Source organism: Calypte anna, chromosome 26, assembly GCF_003957555.1.
Source record: "Calypte anna isolate BGI_N300 chromosome 26, bCalAnn1_v1.p, whole genome shotgun sequence".
NCBI classification, from domain to species: domain Eukaryota; kingdom Metazoa; phylum Chordata; class Aves; order Apodiformes; family Trochilidae; genus Calypte; species Calypte anna.
This window is the reverse complement of record NC_044271.1, coordinates 3008683-3030837: the sequence shown is the minus strand read 5'-3', so window position 1 is coordinate 3030837 and position 22155 is coordinate 3008683. Positions and strand designations below refer to the sequence as shown.

Sequence of the window (22155 nt, the reverse complement as noted above, 5' to 3'; positions counted from 1 at the left end):
CCCTTCCTCCCCAGTGCTGTTTTGTCCCCCCCATATGATGGGAAAAGAGAAGCTGAGGTGGTCTGCAGTGTCATGGCCTCTCAAAACCAGTTCTTGCCTGGCCAGGAGAGCCTGAGGCTGTGGCTCCCAAGTCTGTGATCAGCCTCAGCCTCCCCCTCTTCCCCATCCTGCCATCCAGGCTCTTAAACGAAGATGGTTTATCACCTAATGATAAAACCTGATTTTCAGCCATGCTGTTGACTCACTCCATGTCCATAAGCAAATCACCTCGTTCCTTCCTGGCCCTCCGTTTTCCCATCAGTAAAGCAGGATCAGGACATGAGTCCCTCCCTGCTGGCAGCTGAGCTGTTTCCCTGATTGCTCAATGGTCTCAGGTGCAGGTCACAGGAGTTTTCACTTGGGCCATCAGCAAATTATCTCCCACCTGTTCTGGGCTCTCCCCCTCAGTCTCTTTGTTCATTTTGTTGGGGGAAGAGGGGATGTGCTGCTCTCCTTGCTTTGGGAAAATTCCCGGGAATGTCACAGAGAGGGAAGCATCAAGGACTTGGATGCAATTTGGATTAGCTAAACATTAAGCTATGTCCAGGTGGAAATGAGCACCTGGGAGTCCTGGAGCAGCATTCCTGAGGCCCGGGTCACAGGAGGTGTGAGTACACGTGTGGGGGCTGCTGGCATGGGAAGGGACCTGGGGAGCAGGCCTGGAGCCAGCCCCCTGCCCCAGCCAAGCTCCATCAATTCTGCTTTGCCTGGAAAGAGTGTTCTAAAAATTACCAGTCTTCCCTAGCTAAAGTAGGTGAAATATTTATAAACCCATCCTCTAGAGGAGACCTTTTGCATAAGCATCAACCACTATGACTTTAAAACAAGCAACTCCCCCCCCCCAGCCCCCACCCCCAGCCCCAAAGCCATTTTGTGTTTCTCCTCCCGAGAAGGGACAACTTTAATTGCATTTGTCTGGAATGGTGGCACCTATTCACGGGCACAGAGACCACGGAGATGGCCAGCAGCAGGGAAAAAAAAAAATTAAAAATGGGGATTTCTGGGTTTCCTTGCTTGGCTGTGCTCTCTGTTGCATCGGGTTGGCTGCTGGGGCTGTAGCTTGGGGTTATTGGTGCCATCAGGTGCGGACCGTGCTGGGGGGTCCCGGCTGAGGGGGTGCCCCACTTTTGGCAAGATGATGCAAACCCCATGGGGATACCGAGGGGGGAAGGAGGGTGGGTGGGGGGATATGTTCCGGCTCTTTTCGGCCTCTCGGAGGGATGTACTGGAACTCAGGGGGCTCCGAGGGATGCGAGGGGGCGGCGAGGGGCTCCGCCCCGGTCCCGCTCCGCACCGCCCCGCGCAGCCCCGGTCCCGGGGAGGCGGTGGCGGCCCCCGGCCCCGGAGGCGGAGCCATCGCCCGGCTCCAGAGCCACATCCTGCAAAGGAGGAGCGGGACCTGGACCGGGACCGCGATCGGGGCCGGCCGGGGGGGTGGGGTGGGGGTGGTGGTGGTGGTGCGGGAACCCCCATCGCCGTGGCCGCCCCGCGCCGCCGCCCAGGATGTGGTGGGACGAGCGGGTGTCGGGGAGGTTCCGGAGGAACCTGCAGCCCACCCTCACCTATTGGAGCGTTTTCTTCAGCTTCGGCCTCTGCATCGCCTTTTTGGGCCCCACGCTGCTGGACCTGCGCTGCCAGACCCAGAGCTCCCTCTCCCAGATCACCTGGGTCTTCTTCTCCCAGCAGTTTTGCCTCCTGCTCGGCAGCTGCCTCGGAGGGGTCTTCAAGAGGACGTAAGGCGCCCGGCAAACTCCTCGCCCCTCCCGCGGGTGGGCTTAGCTCCCCGCAGCCCCTTCCCGCCTGGGTCGGGGGTGGGCAGCACCAGTCGCTCCCTCCCCAACCCCCATTTCCCCCAAATCCCAGGTCTCCCCACCCGCTCCCGCCGGGATTGCATGGCTGAGCTGGGATGCTGCGGTCCCCGCGGGAAATCCCTGCCCGAGTGGGGTGCTCCGTGTTGTGTGTGTGTCCTCGGAGGGAGGGGGCTGGAGAGGCTCTGCGGGATGCTGCTCTCCTCTTCCTCCCGGTTTCATCCCCCCCTGGAGGGAAGCTGATGGTTCCCAGGGAGCTGGGGACTTCACACCTAAGCGTGAAGTTACAGCCGGGACTTCCTGGAGGGTGTTTTCCTTAAGCTGCTCGTTTGTCGACAAAAAAAAAAAAAAAAAATCTCGTTGGGCGCTCGTTTTAATAAGCTCGGTGTCAGAACTGGGCAAACACGAGGAGAGATGCCACTGGTCCTCATGGCCTTGCTGAGGGGGGTGAGGGTGTCCCTGGGCCAGTGAGAAATCCAGGTGCAACTGAAGGGGGATTTACACCTTCTGTCTTCTGTCCAGGATGTGTTTAAATAATCTGTGATGGCTCAACCCTAAAGACTGCCAAACAGGCGTTTGATTTGAGGCTTGGTTACAGCTCTGCCCTGCTGAAATCAGCTGATTATTCACAGTGTCACTAATTCTTCAGGCAGTGATGTCATGTAGCCTGCCAGCTCCAGGTGTGCCTGACACACACCTCCTGGAGATGGATGGATTTTAGGTGTATACAAGAGAATTCTGTGTGAATCCTTCACTGCTTTCCAATACCCCTTTTAAAATGTTCTCTTAAACTCCTCTGGTGAATCAGGGGGTGCTGGATAATGAAGGTGCTGTTGGAGCACCTGTCAAATTGTCATCCTGGGACCTTGGACTGTCCTGGTCCCCCTGGCTGGACAGAGCCCAAGGGCTTTGAGGAGCAGCCCAAGGAAAGGAGGTGAAAGGTGGGGATGCCCAGGAATTCCAGGTGCCCAGGAATGGGGACAGTACCAGGGGACCTTGCCCTGGGTCTGCCAGGGATCTGAGGCTGCTGGGTCAGCAGGCAGTGCCTTTGCCAGCCCCTGTTCTGCTTCACATATGTTTGAAGGAGCAGAGAAGGAAAATGCAGCATTGTTTCCTGCTGTCAGCTTCCTATCCAGAGCTCCTGCTCTTGGCTGGTGGGTTACACAGCCCTGTTTTGGGGGGGAGGGGGGTTGTGTTCTGAAACTCCCAAACTTCTAACTCTGCAAAGCAGTGTGTTTGTGGCTCCCTGTGGATACAGAGCAGGATGTGCTTGTGAGCACAACCTTTGGGAGCTTTTGCAAAGTGCCTGTAAGGAGCAGCAGCTCTGCCAGGCAGGGAGGAATGCGTAGGTTGTGAGTGTTGGGGTGGGGGGGTTGCTCAGGGTGTACAAACCTGGGGGTTTGGAGTAAACATTAAGTCTTGGAGCTCCTGGAATATCCCCTTTGCAGGGATGGAGTTGTCCTGCTAAGGATTTCCACCTCTGGGCCATGCTGAGGGTTTATAAATGAAATTCTGCTGCTTCTTGTTGTCTCTGTTCTCTTGGCCCTGCTGGAGTCCTGGAGCACTGGGAGGACAGAGCATAATGGTGGCATCTGTCCCTTCTGTAGCTCAGCCTGCCACGACGAGCTCCAGAATTCCCTCTGGTGCAGGATTTCCGGAAAGGAGAAGGTTTGCCATGGGGAGTTTTCCCCAAGCAAGGCAGCAACACATCCAGTGCCTGCAGGGCCCCTTCCCTGGCTCCTGGGCTGGTGTTTGAGCTCAGGTTCACTCAGGCTGCTGCTCCCTGGTAACTCATGCTTGGGGTTTGCTGGGTTGTAGTTTCAGAGGAATACAGGTTTTTTTACAGGGTGTTTGCTCTTTGGGTGAGGTGTGTGCCCTTAGTGCTGCTGTGCTGTTGCTGAGGTTCCTCAAGCCAAGAGAGCCCTGCCAGGACCTGATGCCCTTTGCCAGGAGCCCTTTGGAGCACACTGAAGACTCTTCTTGTCTTGGTATTGCCTGGATTAGAGTCTCTGAAGTGTCTGACAAACTCTGGGGTGGGAAATCTCACTGGGCTGGGAGCACTGAGCCCCTGCCTGGGCTCAGACACCTGGCTGTGAGCTCCAGGGGTGAGTTCTGTACACCAGCATCCTCCTCTTGCTTTCCCTTTTTCATATTTTGTTGGATTTTAAGCTGGGGAAGTTCAAGCCATGCCCTTGCTGTGCTGCTGCATGTTGTGTCCTCCTATACTTTTTTCTTTTGCTCCCAGTGTTTGGGGCAGCCCTGGGCTAATCCTGCTGGTGTCAGCAGAGGGGACTGGGGCTGAGAGTGACCCTGTGGAGTGACCCTGTCCTCTCCCTGCCCTTCACACTCCCCTCTTCTGAAGGTTTCTGTTCAAGCAGAGGTGCAGAGGGCACTTCCCACCCCAAAGCAAGGTAAAACCTTTGACTTGAGCATGGGTGCTTTGGGGGAGGCTCCCCAAGCCTGCCCAGTGCTGCTGGAGCTATGGGCAGATGTGGGATGATCCATGCTGCCTTCTTCCTCCATATCCTCTCCTTGTCCCTTTAGGCCTTTGGGTTTCTAATTATCAGTTTTGGAAGTCTGGATCAGCCTGATTATCATTTTCCTTGTTGGACTTAGAAAATGCTCCCTTGGGCAGGGAAAAACATCCTTGGAGAGTGCAGCTGCAACAGGAATATCAAGGTGGGGGTTTGGATGTCCTGGGAGGGAAGGAGAGGGGAAGTTTTGCTGGCTGTGCCTACAGGATAGCATGAACTGCCCTAATCCTATAGGGGAGATCAGCCTGAAGGTTCCTGGGGGTGCTTGCAGGGCTTCTTTCAAGCCTTGGGAGAAACTGGATCAGGGTGTAGCACCAGGGAGCTTTTGGAGCCCTTTTGTGGGGGGTACATTTGTTCCAATTCACCAAACCCCCCTGTGAAACACATGGGGTTACCTCGTTTAAGGATGCTTTCCAAGAGATTTGTTTCTAAATAAACATCCAGGCTGGTTGTTCAGTGCCTCCCTGGGTGCTGAGCAGGCAGAGAATTGCCCTGGTTGGATCTTTGGACTCCATCCTGAGGATCTGGGATGGGAAGCCAGGAATTCCTTGGTCTCCCCAAATGCCAGAGGTAGGGAAGGGGGCAGCAGGGCTGTGTTTGCACTAGGAGGGGTGCAGTGGGTGATGAAACATCCTGTGGCTGGAAGCAGGAATCCTTGCTCAGCTGGGAAGTGAGGAGATCTTGTAAGGCTGGAACATCATCTGCAATTAATGTTTTACTCCAGCACAGAGCAGGCTCCCCAGCTGCTTTTCTAGGGCTGCAGAAGAGGCGTTTCTGGGACATCTTGGGCTGCATTTCCCCATTACCACATCACTCCCAGCCTTGGAATTCTCCAGCTTCTGGTGCCTCTCTCGCTCCTGCCATGCCCTGGAGAATGCTGCCTCATCTCTCCAGCCTCAGAGCTGCTCCTCTCTCATTTGTTGGTTGTTTTTCCCTGCATACATCTCACTTTGCTCCCTCCCTCCCCCAGAAATCCCACGCTGGCTCCCTGTTTGCTGTCGGAGAAATATCCGTGGTTACGGCTTTGCAAAACATTGGCTCCTCCAACCTGGTCTGGCTGATGGGGGAGGGAGGTTTTGCTGAGACCTGGGAGCACCCAGGGGTGCTGGTCCAGCCAGGTTTGTGCCACTGGGCAGGAGAAGAAAGGAGAATTTGTCCTTGGCCCCTTTTTCCTCTCTGGATGTTGTTGGGGTGCAGGGGCAGCAGGATGGGGAAGGGAAAATCACTCTGCCTTTGCAGATGGATGAGGGCCATGCAGAAAGGTGGTGACATGGCCAAGGCCAGGCTGTTCTGGACAGGCAGGAGGGCTGGCAGGCTCTGCTGTGCCTCTGCTGCCTCCTTGGAGCCTTTTCCTCCCTCTCTGGGCAGCACATGGAGTGGACGTGGGGTGCAGAGGGCAGGGATGAGCTGTGGGTGTTGGGTTTGTGGGTTATGTGGTGTTCCCAGGGAGGTACCAATGCCCTGCCAGCCCTTTGCTGCCCCACAAACCCCAATCAGACCTCATCCCAGCAAGATGCTGACCACTGCTACAGGGCTCAGGGGGGCAGGGGATGTGCTCGTGCTGCTTGACGTCTCTGCTGTGACTTTGGTCCCCTCTTTCTGGTGGTTTCAGGGCTTTGCTGCCTGGTCCCCGCTTCTTTCCTTCCTTCCTGCCTGCTTGCCTTGCTCCTTGGCAGCTCTGGAGCAGCTCAGTGCCAGCCTGGGCTGGCTGCTGCCCCCTCCCACCAGGAGCATCCCCCCCTTGCCCTGCTGCCCAGTGCTGCCACACACACACATCCCTTGGGTTCCCACCAGGGGCTGCGTGGACTGGGAAGGGCAGGAGAGCTGCATCCCACCCTCCTGAGCTGCAGGAAGGAAGGATGTTGCCAGAGCGGAGTCTGGAGGGGGGGGGAAACCCCTGGATGCCCCAGCACAGCAGGGGCAGGGAGGTAACCACAGAGATGGGGGTGCTGGGAGCCACATCTCCCCTCTGGCTGTGCTTCCTCTCCATGGGGAAGAGGAGAACATGACCTGAACATTACCCTGGGTTGCCCAGCAGCTCTGGGCATATGCCCTGCATAAAAAATGCTCTGGAGATGTTTAAAAATCACAACCTGGCCACACCTGCATGTACCCACTTCCCTTGGTATTCCCAGACCTGTCCAGTTAAACAAGGGAAGGTTCTCAGGCTTTATTCTGCCTTGAAATGTGCAAGAACACAGGTTTGAAGGGATGGTTCCTCTCCTCCCTGAGAGCTGGGTGGAAGATTTGCCTCTCTGTAGCATCTTTTTTGTCAGAAGAGAAAGTGCTGGAGGGTGCATCTCCTGCTAATTCCTACACCTGACCTGGGGCTGAAAAATGTCTAGTCATAATAATTCTGTCCTGTTTTTCCTCTTTCCCTGGCTCAGGTTGTCTCAGTCCTTGTTTGCACTCTTTGCCTCGTCCCTGGCAATCTCCTTGGTCTTTGCCATCATCCCCCTGTGCCACAATGTGGTGGTCCTGGCTGTGGTCATGGCTGTGGCAGGTCTGGCCATGGGCTGCATCGACACCATCTCCAACATGCAGCTGGTGAAGATCTACCAGAAGGACTCAGCCATCTTCCTGCAGGTCAGAGGGAGCCACATCCCCCCCTCTGCCTCTGCTTCCTCTCCAGGAGGAAGAGGAGAACAACACGACCTGGACGTGACCCTGCTCTGACCTGGCTGTTCCATCTCTTCCAGGCTCTTCATTTCTTCGTGGGCTTTGGAGCTCTGCTGAGCCCACTCATAGCTGACCCCTTCCTCTCAGACACCAACTGCATCCTCTCCAACTCCACAGCCAATGCCTCCAGTAACCTCCCTCACATCCGAAAGTCCCTGCTCCCCCACCATCCAGGGAACCTCTCCCATTATGACCTCCCCATGAAGGGCATGGTGGTCACTCGTGTCTCCTACGCCTTCTGGATCATGGCCCTCATCAATGTGAGTGACAGGGTTGGGGTCCCTCTGGGCCACCTCCTGCCCAGCCCCAGGGTTGTCCCTGGAGTGAGAAAAGCAGAGTTTGGTGGTGATGGTTGTGTGAGTATGGGGTGATACTGAGGAGCACCCCCTGAGTACTGAGTACCCCCCTCACTTTGTACTGGGAAAAAGGAATGGGTTTCTCTGTGCTCTTGGCCGTTTGCTGGGTGACTAAACCACCTCCCAGTCATAGAATCATAGAATTGGCTGGGTTGGAAGGGACCTCAGAGATCATCGAGTCCAACCCTTGAACCACCGTTGCGGTTGCTAGACTATGGCACTGAGTGCCACATCCAGGCTCTAAAGTCTCTAAGTCATCCAGTCTCTAAGTCCACCCAGTCCAGGGGCTTTTGTTAGACTGGGGTCCCCACAGCTCCCTAGTGCCAGGGGAAGAGCAGGGGCTGCACTTCTGCTCTGCAGAAATATCAAAAAGATATTTCTCCAGGAGGAGAAGGCAGTTTTAATTACCTCTGACTGCACATACCAGGGGAAATGTGCTTTTAATCACACCACTGTTGCCTATTTTACCAGCCAGTCCTGAGCAAACTAATTGAGTTCTGAAGGCAGCATTTAATATCTGCTTTGAACACCACCACTTGCCTGATATCTGGAGCCCTGACACATCCTCTGCCTGTCCCTAGCAGTGTCCCATGGACATTTTGGGAGCAGGATGGGACCCCAGGCTGGTCCCAGGGTGCCCAGCAGGTTGTGAGCTGAGCTTCTGCATTGCTGCATTCGGGGGGGTAGTTTGGTTTGCACGTGTGTGGAACCACTGGGTGGGATTCCCAGGAATTCATCAGAGGGTCCCAGGGTGCTGGGAGCCTGATGGGCTTTGGGTAACAAAGAGAAGAGGAGCAGAGAGCTGGGAGCAAAGCTCTGGAATGGGTCCTCTTGCCAAAGCCAAACTGTTACTGTCTTTCCCAAATCCTGGCTGAGCTGCCTTAAGTTCCTTGTTTAAACCCAATAACCCAACCCACTGGCTGGAGGGACTGAGAAGAGCTCAGCTCCTCTCCAAAAGTGCTGACCCTTCTCTAAGGTGTAAACTCAGAGGAAGATGATGGTAATTGGTATTTACCACCCTGGGAAGTGGGTGAGATGGGACCCAGGACCAGCAACTTTTTTACAAGATGCTCAGAAACTCCTTTCCCCCCCAGTTTTCATGGGGCTGTTTGTGTTCTGCCAAGACCCAAACTGAAATGATGAATTTCAAGTTCTTTGTTTAAAGTGGAAACCTCTGAGTTTGGCTTTGATAGAGCTGCAGCATGTGCAGCTGACAGAAGAGTTGTCCTGGTGCTATTGAAGCAAAATATCTCTGCTTTAGTAAAATGAAGTGGTTTAACATTATTGAAATGAAGTGCTGGGCTGACTCTGGGCCAAAATTCTTCTGTCTGAAAGAAAATTTTGGCTTTTCATCCAGATTTGCAACAAAAACATATTTTAAAATACAGTTTCCCACAGAACGGAAATTTTATCACGCGGGCTCATTCCAAAGGGGCTGGAAATCAGGAAAACTGTTCCTCTGAGAGGGATGTGTTTATCCGGAAGGTGCTTTCCCAGGGGAAGTGTGGGACACTCCATTGTGCTCAGGAGTAGCCTGGATACAGAGCAGGGAAGAGCCCCTTGGATTCCAGGGAACAGCCTCGTGCGACCCCCATAGAATCCGAATTATTCCCACTCAGCAACTTGGGGAATTTTGTGAAAATGGTTCCAAAGCTGCCAGGGGGAGGGGAACATCCCCAACCATTTGGGGTTCTGGCTGCCCCTTGGAACAACAACAAAAAAGGCTGAAAATGGTGAAGCCCTGGGATTGGGGTTTCTGCACCAAAACTCTGGAGAGGGAGAGGTGGGGACTGGCTAGGGACCAGCTCGGTGTGGCGGGGGACATTATTGACTTTGAGGACCTTGTTTTGGGGGCTGCAGCTCCTCTCTGGTTTTTACTCTGTTTGCTCTTCTCCATCTGCCCCTTTGATAACCAGAGCTGCTTTGGGGGATGGTCCATTCCCCCAGATTTAGGGCCAAGTGGCCATGGGTGGGTGACAGTCCCCAAGGCCATGTGCCAGCGCAGGATGGAGCCCTGGGAACCCACTTTGTCCTGAGCTGGATCCCACTGGGTGCTCCTTAAGGCTGGAAGTACTCAGAGACATCATCTGTGCAACCAGGTCCTCTGCATGGGGATTTTTTTTTTTTTTTTTTTTTTTTTGCAAAATTTGCAGTTTTAGAAGAATAAAAATCTGGTCCTGACCTCCGGAAGGATTAGAACTATCAAGCAAATACATTTTTCTTCCATGGGACTGAACTAACTGTTCCTATTCCCATTGTTCCCAGAACAATGAAGTTCTCTAAAATGAATTCAGGCAAGAGGGGTAGGGTTGGGGGGGAGGAAAAGAAGGAGGGAGGGGGGGGGAATTCTCCATACATTTAAATCATGCCACGAGCTAACAAAAAGCAGGAAATTTGGATCTAGAGCTCCCACTTGCTCACAGACCTGGAGAAAACAAGCTCTCAGAGCTGTCACTTAGGATTTCCTGGCTTTCTCCCCCAGTTTGCTGCAGAATAAACACCCCTGGGTTGGGGCAGGAGGAGCAGGGGGGGCTGGCAAGGGGCAGAGGCAGCTTCAGTTGCTTCCCTCTCGTTTTTTTCTCAAAAAAAAAAAAAAAAAACCCAAAACAAACAAAAAAAACCCAACCAAAAAGTCAACCAAAAAGAGCAAGTTCCTCTGGGCTTGGAGGCTCCACCAAATCATAGGTGTGGGAGACAGTGGCAGAGGGACTGATGCTGAGGGTGCTGGATCCAGGGGACGTGTCCAAGCTCCTGGGTGTGTTGGGCACCAGGTGGGAAGCCCTGGCTACTGGTGGGACTGGGCTGTGCTGGGAGAGCAGCCAGCTCTGGGTGCATTGGGGGGGTCTGTGGCAGTGACAGAAGAGGGGACAGTGGCCTGGGGGTCCTTTCTGTCTATGGGGTTGTTAGAAGCCACGTGGCTGGAGCTGGGCTGGGATTGTTGGCCTGGGAACCACTTAGGAGATGCTGAGCAACCTCTGGTAATGGCTGGGGATGGGAACAGAAGGGCTTGGAGCAGCCTGCTCTTCCCTAGCAAGGAATTATTATTATTATTATTATTATCATCATCATCATCATTTATTATGGCAGAAGTAGCCAAATGCTTGGCAAGCAGAATGGTTCAGCTTTGATGCCCCAGGAGCTTTGTATTTAGGTACTTTCTGTCCCAGTGTCCCTGTCCCCCATGCCAGGGGAAGGCTCTCAGCCCTGGCATCCTACAGGGACTGGCAGGAGATGCCCCAGCCACCCTCTGAGCTTCCAACATGCTTTTTCCACCTCAGTTTAGAGCCAAGGATGGGAAAGTTGGGAATTCCCATGGTCCCAGCTCACCTAACAATGCTCCATCCCTCACCTGAGGCTCCTTATCCCACCCCCATTCCTTTTCCCTGCTCCTGGAGGTTAATCCAGGCACATCTCTCCCAGCTTCCTAAAGGGTCCTCATCCCTGGGCCACTGGGATGTATTTTGTGCAAGGTTCATCATCTTTCCCTGCTTCTCTCTGTCTCTCCCCAGCTGCCTGTCCCCATAGCTGTGTTTTTCCTGCTCTACAAGGAGAGGATGGTTCCCTGCCTGCCCAGCAGCAGCCACCCACTGCTCTCAGCAGATGAATTGGCCATGGAGACACGAAGGGTGGAAAAGGAGGAGCCCCCCAGTGCGGGGCAGAGAGCCCAGGCAGCACCAGGTGAGCTCTGGACACCTCTCTGGTAGGTTTGGGGGAGAAAAAGCTACATTTGAGTGTCCACAAGGAGCTTACCAACCTCCATCCATCACTGTTTCCAAAGGAGGAAGCTTCCCAAAACATAGAGAATAATCCAGAAGTAACATAGAGAATAATCCAGAAGTACCCAGAGTGTGGTGCCCACTGACCCTTGAATTAGGTGGGACCAGAACCCCAAAACAGAAATCAGGATTCTGATGTTTGGGCTCCAGAATTTAAACCTGGGCTCCCAAGTTGGTTTAAGCACAAATGGGTTTTTAAGCACAATGTGCCCCTTGGTTTCCTCCTGGGTTTGGGTCAGGTTTTGAGCAGGTTTCAGTTTAAAAGTTTAAAAGTTCATGGTGCAGCAGAAAGTTGATTTTTATACATCTGAAAGGAATAAAGAGAGTGCCCTGGTTAAATGCCACAATAGTTTGTTCCTGCACTGGAGCCTACACCCTGTTTTGGGGACAATAGTGACATTGTTCTTTGCTACCCAAGAGAAACGTAGCAGAGTAAATTCTTCAGCCAAATAGTAAATCTCAGAGGTTTTTATTTTATTTTAGGGTTCTCAGGGGAGCTTGGTGTTGTTATAGAAGAGGTGGCTTGAAAAATCAAAAGAAATTTCAGGGAACACTTGAAGGGGGAGGAGTTAGAGATGGGGCAGGTGCTGCGGGGAAGGATCATGAGTGGGTTCTCTGGTGTCTGATAGGGTTGTGCTCATCTGAGACACTGCAGAATTCTTCCCTCAGCCCAGCTGCCCACTTTCCTACAAACCATTAGAGCTTCATGTTCTTCAGATCTCCATCTTCCTCTTAAAACACAGTTGGGATTTCTCCTTGGAGAAGCAGGAGGGCTTTGTGCTGCCTGCTGCAATCTCTGCCAGATGTGTCCGTGCTGCCAGGACCCCTTCTTCCCCACACTCTTAGTGGGAATTTCAGCTTTGCTGTGCAGGAGCAGCTCTCAGGACTCTAAACTGGTGCCCAGTTTAGAGCCAAGGATGGGAAAGTTGGGAATTCTTGGGGTCCTGACCCCCAGCTTGGGAAGGCTGTGAATCCCAGTACTTCTATTCAGAAGAGGCAACCCCAGCAGTGTGTTTATCACCCTCCTTCCCAAAGCTGCCTTGTTTTGGTTAAATATCATAAAGCAGAGGGTGTGAGCTCTCCTGGGTGGTGGTACCAGGGATTGCTGGGGTGCAATGGGTTTGTTTCCAGTGAGAGTGGGGCCAGCAAAGTGGGAAGAGGGGGACAAGAATCCAGTGTAGGAGAAGTAGCAAAGATCCCAGTCTGTGGCCAGCAGCCCATAAAGCTTTGTAGGTAGGGAAGGGAAGAGGCTGTGCCAGCAGAGATAAAAAAGCTTCAGAATCAACTAAATCTTACAAACCACAACTTCAATCAAAAATCATCTCTTCTTGTATTCCTTCTAAGTAATCACATGTGTACCAATAAACACATTATAATCCATCAGACACTGATTTACTTATAATATGTAGAAAAGCAAGCTAGATTCGAGGTTCAGGTTGATTTTAGTTCCTGCTTATCATTGTATAATACGTAACATTTCAGTACCTGTCATAAATACATTTGAACTTGAACAGGAATTTTTAAGAGGTTCTTGCATTACTCTAAGGTCTAGATTCCTGGTCTCTCCTCCAGGAATCTCTGCCTTGCAGCTGAGCACAAAACAAAACCCCCATTTGGGGCTGGCAAACACCCAGCCCCAGGGGGATGTCCCAGCTAAGTTTGGTCTGCATTGTTTTTCACCAGGTCACGATGACTTCTTCAGCTGCTGCCAAAGCAAAAACTTCAGAGGGGCTCCTTACACCTACTTTGCAGTCCACATCACTGGGGCTCTTGTTCTCTTCATGACTGATGGGATTGTGGTGAGTTCTGATGCTGGAGGGATCTGGGCAAAGCTGGGTGGATTCCTTCATCCCAAATCACTGTATGGAGCAGCCTGGAGCCAGCATTTGCGCTGGACCTGAGGTTCTGTCTGTCAGAGCAGTGGTTCCAAAGCTGAGCAGGCAGCCTGGGTTGGATCCCAAATTCTCAGGAGGGTTTTGTGGCTTTTCCCAGGCTCTGGGTTGTTGTCAGCTCCTGACCAAGCCAGTTTAGGGCTGGAGTTGTGATGTTGGACACACTGAGGTCTCTTCTCACCTCAGGCAAGAGCAGCTTCATTTTATTTCATGAGAAATAAATCAAACCAAATGAATCAAAGCAAATCTTTGTTTGATGGATCTCCTGAGCCCCCAGAACTCAAGAGGGGAGCACACAGGGATGCTGCAGCCTCTCTCTGTGACCTGGCAGCACATCCCTGGGCTGTTCTCTGAGTGCAGAACTGCCCAGGTGAGCAGGGTTTGCTCTTGGTTGCTCTTTTTCTTTTTCTTTCAACAGTTTTGTCTCGGTTCCCCCCTGCTAAAATTCTGCTGGGTCTTACTAGGGTGTTCCACAGGGTCCTGAAGAGCCTGGTGTTACACACAGCAGCTCTCAGGAATATCCCAAGGCTTCCATCTTCATGGGTGATCAACTCCATGGTTCTTAAGGTGATGGGTTTTGAGAGTCTGCAATCCCAAAAGGCAAGGCAGCTCCTCTTCCCTAGGCTTCCCATCTCCACAGCTAGGAGGTGAGCCATTTGCCTCGTGTTCTTGGTAAATTTTACCCTTTTAGGAGAGTTTTAGTCCTGCTGCTGCTGGTGGAAGTCTGTCTGCAGCCACCAACCCTTGGGAACAAGGTTCATGGGGGTTTGGGAGCAAATCCATTGGTGGACTTCCCAGCACTATCCCAAGATTTGTGACTATTTGAGGGACAGGTTGAAGTTGCCAAAAAGCTGTGGGTTGTCCCAGTGAGGGGACTGCTCTTTTGTTTGCCTTGCAGGGAGAATATTCTGGGTTCATTTACAGCTATGCAGTGGAAGAGCCTCTCTCTGTGGTCCATAAAGTGGCTGGGTACCTGCCCAGCCTCTTCTGGGGATTCATCACTCTGGGCAGGCTCATCTCCATCCCCGTGTCCTACAGGATGAAGCCAGCCACCATGGTCTTCATCAACGTGGTAAGGTTGATTTTACTCTTTTTCTTGGCCCTGAGGTGCTGCCTGGTTTGGGATGTCATGTGCAGGGCTCTGGGTCTGCCCCTTCCTCTGCATCACAAGGTGGCTGAGGCTTAAAACTGGGTTGCAGGGATCCTCTGAGCTTGTTCCTCAGTTAATCTAATATTAGGGTGGTGAAAGCACCTAGGAAAGGGTCTCCCAACTTTATTGACTTGGCACCTTGTTTTTTCTGGCACCTCCAGGGGAATAAATGCCCCTGCCAGCCCTGGGAAAGGGAAAGCAGGTAGTGCAGGAAATTCCCTGCTTGGGTTGTGGCAGCTGCCAAAGAAAGCAGTGTGATGGGAGGCTGATAAATTAATACAGAAATCACTGGAAGAAAGGGGAAGGAATCCTTTAATAATATGTAGGAAAGATGCAGATGTAAGGATGTGGCAGGCAGCAGGGAAAGAGTTGTTCCCTATCACACTTCTTACAAAAAAACAAAAAAACTAAACAAGTGAAAAGAAATTTACCATTTATCTCAAGCAGGAGTTATTTTGGTAGCAAGTTTCACAGCCACTGTTGTAAGGCTAGGAGTAAATAACAGGGTGGTGAGAGGAGTGCCAGTTCATACTGGGATGTTTTAAAGGTCTTTCTGAAGGCAGGAGGAAGGTGAGCTGCTGGTCACCTGAAAAACTGGGCATAGCTCCCAGCAGATACAGCCAAAGGAGCTGTGATTGCTCTAAAAATCAGTGTAATCTACCTGAGTTCTGAGTCCCTGCTCAGATGGGAGCAAGGGAAGCTCAGCATCAGCTGGGACAAACCTGGGACAGCTCGAGAGAAGTCAGCAGCCTGGGTTCTGCAGAGCTCCCTCTGCTGACTCCCTGCCAGGGGATGGATTTCTGGATTCTGGAAATGCAGCCAAGCAGAGGTGTGGGCAAGTTTATTTAAATTTCCTGAGCCCTTTGGTTTTCTGCTGGGAGTGGGTCCTGAGCAGTGAGTTAATTCTTTGCCCTGCTGAAGAAGAGTTCTCAGTGACTGAGGCATCAGTGGGATGGAAGTAACAGAAATTAAAGCTGCAGATTTCTTTCCCAGACAAAATTTTAAGTTTCTACTTAATGAAGCTAAAGTACCAAGTTAGGTTACAAAGTTCTGTTATGAAAAATACCAAATTATTTCCTGCAAAGGCAATAATAATAAATAATATAATAAATAGTAATAAATAATATAATAATAATAACTAATAATAAAAAGTGGATTTTTATTTGGCTAGTTACTTGGTTTTTCAGACCTCTCTTTTTTCCATATTATTTTCTTTTCTACATCATTTTCTAAGGAAAAAAAAAACTAGAGCCTATAGCAACTCAACATCTCCCTCCCTCCTGACTCTGTGTGTGTCTTGTTCCTAGGTTGGAGTCCTGGTAACCTTCCTTCTGCTCCTGATTTTCTCCCACAGCGTTGTCTTCCTGTTTGTGGGAACAGCATCCCTGGGGCTGTTCCTCAGCAGCACTTTTCCCAGCATGTTGGCTTACACTGAGGACATCCTGCAGTACAGAGGTGAGCAAGGAACCCTGAGAGCTGCTGGGTGCTCAGAACATCCCACCCAGAGACTCCATCCCCCTCCAGGAATGCCTGGAAATAAAATCAGCTGCTTGAATACAATGTTTATTCAAGCTTGTAATCAGAAAAAAAAAAAAAAAAAAAAAAAAAAAAGCAGATTGCACAAAAGCTCAGCTTCACTGGACTTAATAACTTCTCCAGGCAGGGATCCAAACTGGTTCTTGGTTTCCTGCAGCTTTAGGGCTCTGGGAACTGACAGCAATGTCTGCGTTAGAGGCTTACAGAGAGTTAGTTTTGAAAAACAACACCCAGATCATCAGTGAACTGAAAATCCCAGAGTTTGGCTCTCCCAGAAGATCCCTGCCAACCTCTGTCTTTGGGGCAGGGACACAGAGGAATGAAAATCCTTTCAGCAAGAGGCACCTCAGCTGGCAAAGAGGAGTTGGCAGAACCCAGAGATGGGTTTGGGCTTAAATTTTTATCCTTTCTGCTAGGACTACAGGTTAGAAGAGGCATTCTTGAGACTAGATGGGACCATATTCAGAATTTGTAAAGCTTGTAGGGAGGATCCTGCTCCCTGCCAGCACCTCTCCCACTGTTCCTTTGCAGGCTGTGCCACCACTGTCCTGGTGACTGGAGCTGGAATTGGGGAGATGGTGCTACAGTTACTGGTGGGCTCGGTAAGTGCAGCCAAAGGATGTCAAAAACAGGCTGGAAATTTCATTAGAAACCCTCCTGAGTCCTAGTTTTGGACAGCTGCTGGAAGAGAAGCCCTGCATTACCCTTCAGCTATCACACAGTCAAGTTCTCTCTGAATGCTGATGAGGTATTTGAGTGCTCTGATGACAAATCTGCTCATTTTTTATTTACTTTTTTTTTTCCTTCCATTGCAGATTATACACGACCAGGGCAGCTACAGTTTCCTGGTCTGTGGGATGATCTTTGGAGGCTTGGCCTTTACCTTCTACTCTTTCCTCTTGTTTTTCCACAGGATGTACCCCAAGCCCTCAGCAGGTAAGAAAGCACCAGACTCAGCTCTGTTTATAATCAGAGGAAAAGTGGCCCATGCAGCACCACCTAACCAGGGTGCAGCCCTGCAGCAAAATGCAAGGAAATATTTTTTTCAACCACTGCTTCCTGCCCCCTCTTCCTGCTCTGACTTGCCCACAAAGCCCTGGCAGACACAACTCAGGGTTTGCTTTTTTTGCCCTGGAGAAGCCAGGGAAAAAGTAGGAATGGTCTGTGGATCAGGATGAAGCACCTGAGATATTAGCTCTACTGATATCTAATAATATAGTAAGTAGAGCTTATAATCTGATTCATTAATAATGTAATAATTCCTACTGATATCTGCTACTGAACTGCTGCAGGAGTTCACACAGACTCTGAGCTTCCCTAGGCTGCTCCCTGGCTAGAATCCAGGGAATGAGTGGCTCTGCCATCCAGAGGCAGCTGTGAGGCTCTTGAGAAAAGCCTCACTGATAAAAGATTTCTCTCAGGGATTGCATCAGTCTGCAGATGCTATTTTCTTTCAGCAGCAGCTCCTTTAGTAAAAGGAGCACTGTGTGACTGGCAAAAAGTACCCTAAACTCCTGCAGGTTACTGGGAAGGGCCACTGGAGTGTGCTGGGGGGCTGGAAAAATGTCTGGGAATGCTCAGGCACGTTCCCATCAAGCTCAGCATCCTCAGTGCCTTCAGCTGAAGGGTCTCCTGTCAAATTTTTCAGATCTGGATGATGCCTCACCTGACAAACCATCAGCAGTGGATGCCACAGGGCAGTACCAGCGCTAAGGGGGTGGCCAAGCTCTGGGCAAGCAATAAAACCACAGTTAAACATTACCTAGGGAGGATGATTTGGCCTTGATTTGACTGAATCCTGAGAGTTTTCTGCAATCAAAAGCACAGTAGGTTGGGTAAGTTGGACTCAAGACAACATCCTAACACACTGTGCCCAGCTGAACACAAACTGCCCCTGGCACCTGTACAAAAAAAAGAAAAAAAAAATTTTAAGCACCAGACTGACCCTGGGTCTGAAAGGCTGCAGTGGGAGGCAGGGATTGCTCCTGCAACTGAACTTTATTACCATTCAGGAGGGACATTGGAAGAGATTGTCTCTGTTCCCTAGGTAAGGTGGAGTATTTCCTGGCTTAGTCATTACCAGGCCAAAGGAAAAAAATCTTGTTATGTACAGAAGCCCCAACAATGTACAGCACAATACTGGATCTGAATTAATTTTTGGGTCACCTCCATGTATATTTCCAAAGAGGGGAAGATCTACAACTGGGAGAGCCACCAAGTGCACAGTGGTAGCAGGACCTATCAATACTTGCACAGTTGATTTGGGTATCACACACTATCAGACATGTTCACTAAGACAGTGGCTTATTCAGCATGCTAGGGCTTCTTGATTAGTAAAATCATTAGCTTTATTTTTATTATTTTATTTTATTTTATTTTTAAAGAATGACTTGTGATGGGTTGGTTTGCTCTGTCAGTAGCAGCTCCAGCTGCAGTCTCTTTTAGGGTGGTTTTATTTCCAGCTTCCAGTTGAAGCTTAACCAGAGGTATTTGGGAGCCTGATCCGTGCAATCCTCATTATCCAGGTGCCTTCTCTAAGGTACTCATAGCCCACACATGACCTGTTACAAGCTATGAAGAAAGGTTTGGCTTGAGAAGAGTCTAAAGCTCCACACATCTCTTTTTTCAGGGAGTGGTTGGAGATGATTTTGGGGTTTGTTTGGGTTTGGTTTGTTGGTTTTTTGTTTTTTTTTTTGCTTTAACTGCTGTATGTGGATGTACATATGTATGTGTGTATATAAAGCAATGTTTAATTAAAGGTGATTAATTGATAGATTCTCAGCATGATTGGGCTCAGGGAACTGAGGCTGTTTCTGGCCAGCACTCTCAGCTCCTGCCTGGCTTGCAGACATTAACAGCTGCTCAAGTCAAAACTGGGTTTAGCATTTTTATTATTTTCCAAGCAGCAGCTCTTACCTTCCATAAAACCTCTTCAAGCTCAAGATGGTTCTGAGGGAAAAGCCTCAAGAGATGCCTGGGTCCAGCTGAAGGTAAGAGCAGTGAGGAGATAAACACAGCTCAATTCTGGGCTTGTCATCCTTGGACTTGGATCTGCTGTAATTCTGCTCTAGCACCACAGGATGCCACTGTTACTCACCTTGAGATAGCCAGAATGGGGAAAAAAAAAATAGATGTGCACAGCAAAAGCCCCTGGAGCAGTGGGTACAGAACCCCTCCCACCATGACAACATTCTCTCCATCCCAGGACAGAGGAAATGAGCATGGAACAATACAATGAGGCCCTTTATTTGGAAAGAAGTCTACTCAGATTACACATCTATCACTCCAGGGACTGTCAGCTATTAAAAACAACAACAAAAAAAAATAATCTATCTTATTATGTCCTTGCAGATTAAAACGTTGCTCAATGCTCCTGCCAGAATAAACATCTTTTGTTAGATGTTTGACAATTCAAATCTCCCTGCCAGCACTATCTATATCCTGGGGTAACTCACCAAAGGGAATTTTCACCAGGAGAAATCACTACCTGCTCTGGCACAAAGAGCCAGGACAGCCCCTCCAGCTCTGTCTCCATTCAAGGAAGAGGGGAAGGGCCAGGGTAGCTCAAGGTCTGATCAACTCCCTCATTATCAGAAACTTTCTGTTTCCTCTACTGCAAAACAAACAGTCAAGAGATCAGAAGCTTTGTTAAAAATATTTATTTAAAAAAATACAATTGTTTTGCATGTCTGGTTGCACATAACTATTAACATATGATTGACATGAATAATTTGCTACAATGCTTTTTTAAAGCCAGCTTGCATTATACAAAGCAAATCTCTCTGTCAGTACTTACATAAAATAGTTTTCTTTAACTGTTCCCACCCCGTTTTTTTAAAAAAAAGATTGCAATACATAGATTTAATTTTTTTTTTTTTATTTTATTTTTTTGCAGAAAAATTGAAGCAATAAAAAAGTCACCTGATTTCTCAGGAAAGACCTTCATGATGTTTGAATAACAAGTGCCAATGTGCCACTCTTTAAAAGCAGCATTTGGTACTTGGAAGTGGCATTACAGTGCCCTTCCTCCAAAGTTAAGTTTTGCATCTTGGAACTTTGCCTCCAAATTGTATTCACACCTGGAATGTGGTGGAATAACTGCATATCTGCTATAAATCAAGTGGAGCAGATTTGTTTTCAATACAATATCAACAAGCTGAAGGTCTTCCTGATATGTTACCTTGGAAGGTTAAATGAAAGCAAATTTAGTAACACTGAACAATTACTGAAAACTTTGGCTATTTATGTACTTGCATTACATACCAGCATTTTTTTAAACACAATGGCATTAAGATACTGTTATTATAAGGTGTTATTTAAAAAAAAAAAAAAAAAAAAAAAAGGATAAACTGAGAAGCTATTCTCTCCCAGACAGGTTCCCCCAACTGTAACAAGAGCACCAAAGCAGTGCAGATTACAGTGGTCTCTAAAAAACTGTCCTGAAAAATATCTCCAGTGCAGGAAGTTAAGACACTCACTAGAACATAAATTGCTGTCTCTTGACTTTGTACTATATATATTTGTGTGTATATATATATATTTATATATATATAAATGCAATTCTGTTCTGGAAAGAGTGACTGAAAACATTATCTCTGCTGCTTACACTGTAATTTTTACCACTGGTGGCTCTGCTGGAATTCCAGGAAAGGAACCTGGAGTCCATTCCATTCAGTGCCATCAATTTCTGCTGAGTCTGGTCAGAGCTGTGGCATAAAAATCACTGCAGACAGCAGCTTGGCCATGTGTAAAGAACCCAAAAAGCTCAATTAAGGAGATTTAACACCACAGGCATCAGAAAGCCACTTCCCAAAACAGATGTGCACTTGAAAAATAACCAGGACAAGTCACACATCCCCCCAGCTGATTGGGTTGCTTAAAGTTCTCTAAATTTTACCTTCAAAGAGGCTGTCTGAGCAGAGAGAAAAAGCTGCTGGAAGTCAGAGCAGCTGCAGTGAAGCCAAGAGATTTGTTCAGCTTTCCAAACCTCTGGCAGACAATTCCCAGCTGCCATCAGCTCACTGGGAGATTCTCAGAATTCCCAAGTCTCATGCTGGGGAAAAATCCCTGCTCAGGGTCCTGTGAGTCCCAGATGGATTCCAGCTGTTTAATGCACATCAGAGGAGACCACCACTATCCTGCCTGTACATGCTGCTAGAATTTTCCTCTTTATTCATCTCTATTATAAAAAATATACTTCTCAGCTATAAAACAGAGAGGGAGGGGGGGAGATAAGCAATAAATGTGCTACTGTACTTATCACAAAACACTGTGACGTACATAAGGCCATCTGGTAACACTGCAACAGAATACAAACAAGTTTGGGGTTTTTTTTAATTTTTAAGGGAATTTTAGAATACAATTTTTTTTTTAAACTACAAGGAGTAATCTCAACCCTGTTCACAGAGAATTAACAAGGAAACCAGTACACCATATATATAAACTGTGCAACTGAACAACAGCAGAACAAAAAAAAAAAAAAAAAAAGTCAACACAATTCTATAAAGCAGTTTCAAAGCCTGAAGAATTAAGACATGCTAGCCAAAAAAAAAAAAAAAACCAAAACAAAAAAAACCAACCCCAAAAAAACCCCCCACAACACATCTCAAGGAGCTTAGAGCAAACCCAGGGATTGCAAACCCACCCCCCCCCCGCCAGCACACAGCACACACTAGGAACCATGCAGAAGCCACCCTCAAAGCCCTCCTGTGTTAAAAATAAAATAACACCAAAAAAAAACCACCAAAGAAAACAAAATTAAAAAAAAAAACCAGCTTCCAGTTATTGTACAGCACTGCTGCTTGTACTGCTCAAGGACTGAACTTCCAACCTCCCCTCTCCTCCCTGTGCTGCTTACAGTTCTGTGTCTCCATGACAAGAAATGTTTCCAAAGGTTCATAATCACCCTGCTACACCCCTGCAAAAGCCTTATTTGAGATGAAAACCTTCTGCAATGCATTGTCTCAACAGAGAAGTAAATGTTTGAAGTCCAAACTTTAGTTCCATGAACATAAAAACTATTCAAAGATGTGAATAGTTTTGGTTTTTTTTTTTTTGTTGTTGTTTGTTTGTTTGTTTTTTTAGAAGATGTGGCATACAACAAAGTCAAGGATGCATTTAAAAATAACCTTTGGCAACTCCACCAGTCCACACTGTGGTGTAATTGATTTGAGTACTACAAATAAAAAGAAAGCCCTAAAAACCAAACAGCAAAACCTCACCAGCATGTGGAAAAAAAAAAAAAACATTTCTAAGAGGCAACTGCACAGTGCAGTATTTGCTCTGAGTGTGCAGAAAAATGTGAGTTGTACAACTGATGCTTTGGCCAGCCCAGCCAGGGCTGAGAGAGCAATTCCAGTCTCAGCTAAACTGCATCTAAACCCAA

At 49.0% G+C, this 22155-nt stretch overlaps 1 protein-coding gene across 5 annotated transcripts; it reads left to right on the top strand.

Annotated features, from left to right (window-relative positions):
- Window positions 1-1388: 1388 nt before the first annotated feature.
- Window positions 1389-19989, top strand: MFSD4A (major facilitator superfamily domain containing 4A). 5 transcript variants are annotated; one of them, XM_030465661.1, is made up of 11 exons: window positions 1472-1772; window positions 6769-6967; window positions 7081-7320; window positions 10926-11094; window positions 12876-12991; window positions 13983-14156; window positions 15542-15689; window positions 16302-16372; window positions 16586-16706; window positions 18677-18760; window positions 19666-19989. In XM_030465661.1, exons 1-10 carry the CDS (start codon window positions 1543-1545, stop codon window positions 18721-18723), a joined length of 1515 nt encoding a protein of 504 aa, XP_030321521.1. In that variant the 5' UTR covers window positions 1472-1542; the 3' UTR covers window positions 18724-18760; window positions 19666-19989. The 5 variants fall into 5 exon arrangements, with proteins under 5 accessions (XP_030321518.1, XP_030321521.1, XP_030321520.1 ...); XM_030465660.1 differs by having other exon boundaries at window positions 18842-19989; XM_030465662.1 differs by lacking the exons at window positions 18677-18760; window positions 19666-19989 and adding an exon at window positions 17419-18545 and having other exon boundaries at window positions 15542-15595; window positions 15629-15689.
- The last annotated feature ends 2166 nt before the right edge of the window (window positions 19990-22155 follow it).

What these genes read in the sequence shown, in the direction of transcription:
- MFSD4A (XM_030465658.1), top strand. Translation starts at nt 1,543, where the DNA reads ATGTGGTGGGACGAGCGGGTGTCGGGGAGGTTCCGGAGGAACCTGCAG. An exon ending in GAGAGCCCAGGCAGCACCAG is followed by an intron (nt 11,095 to 12,875) that starts GTGAGCTCTGGA and finishes GTTTTTCACCAG; the next exon opens with GTCACGATGACTTCTTCAGC. An exon ending in GGACATCCTGCAGTACAGAG is followed by an intron (nt 15,690 to 16,301) that starts GTGAGCAAGGAA and finishes GTTCCTTTGCAG; the next exon opens with GCTGTGCCACCACTGTCCTG.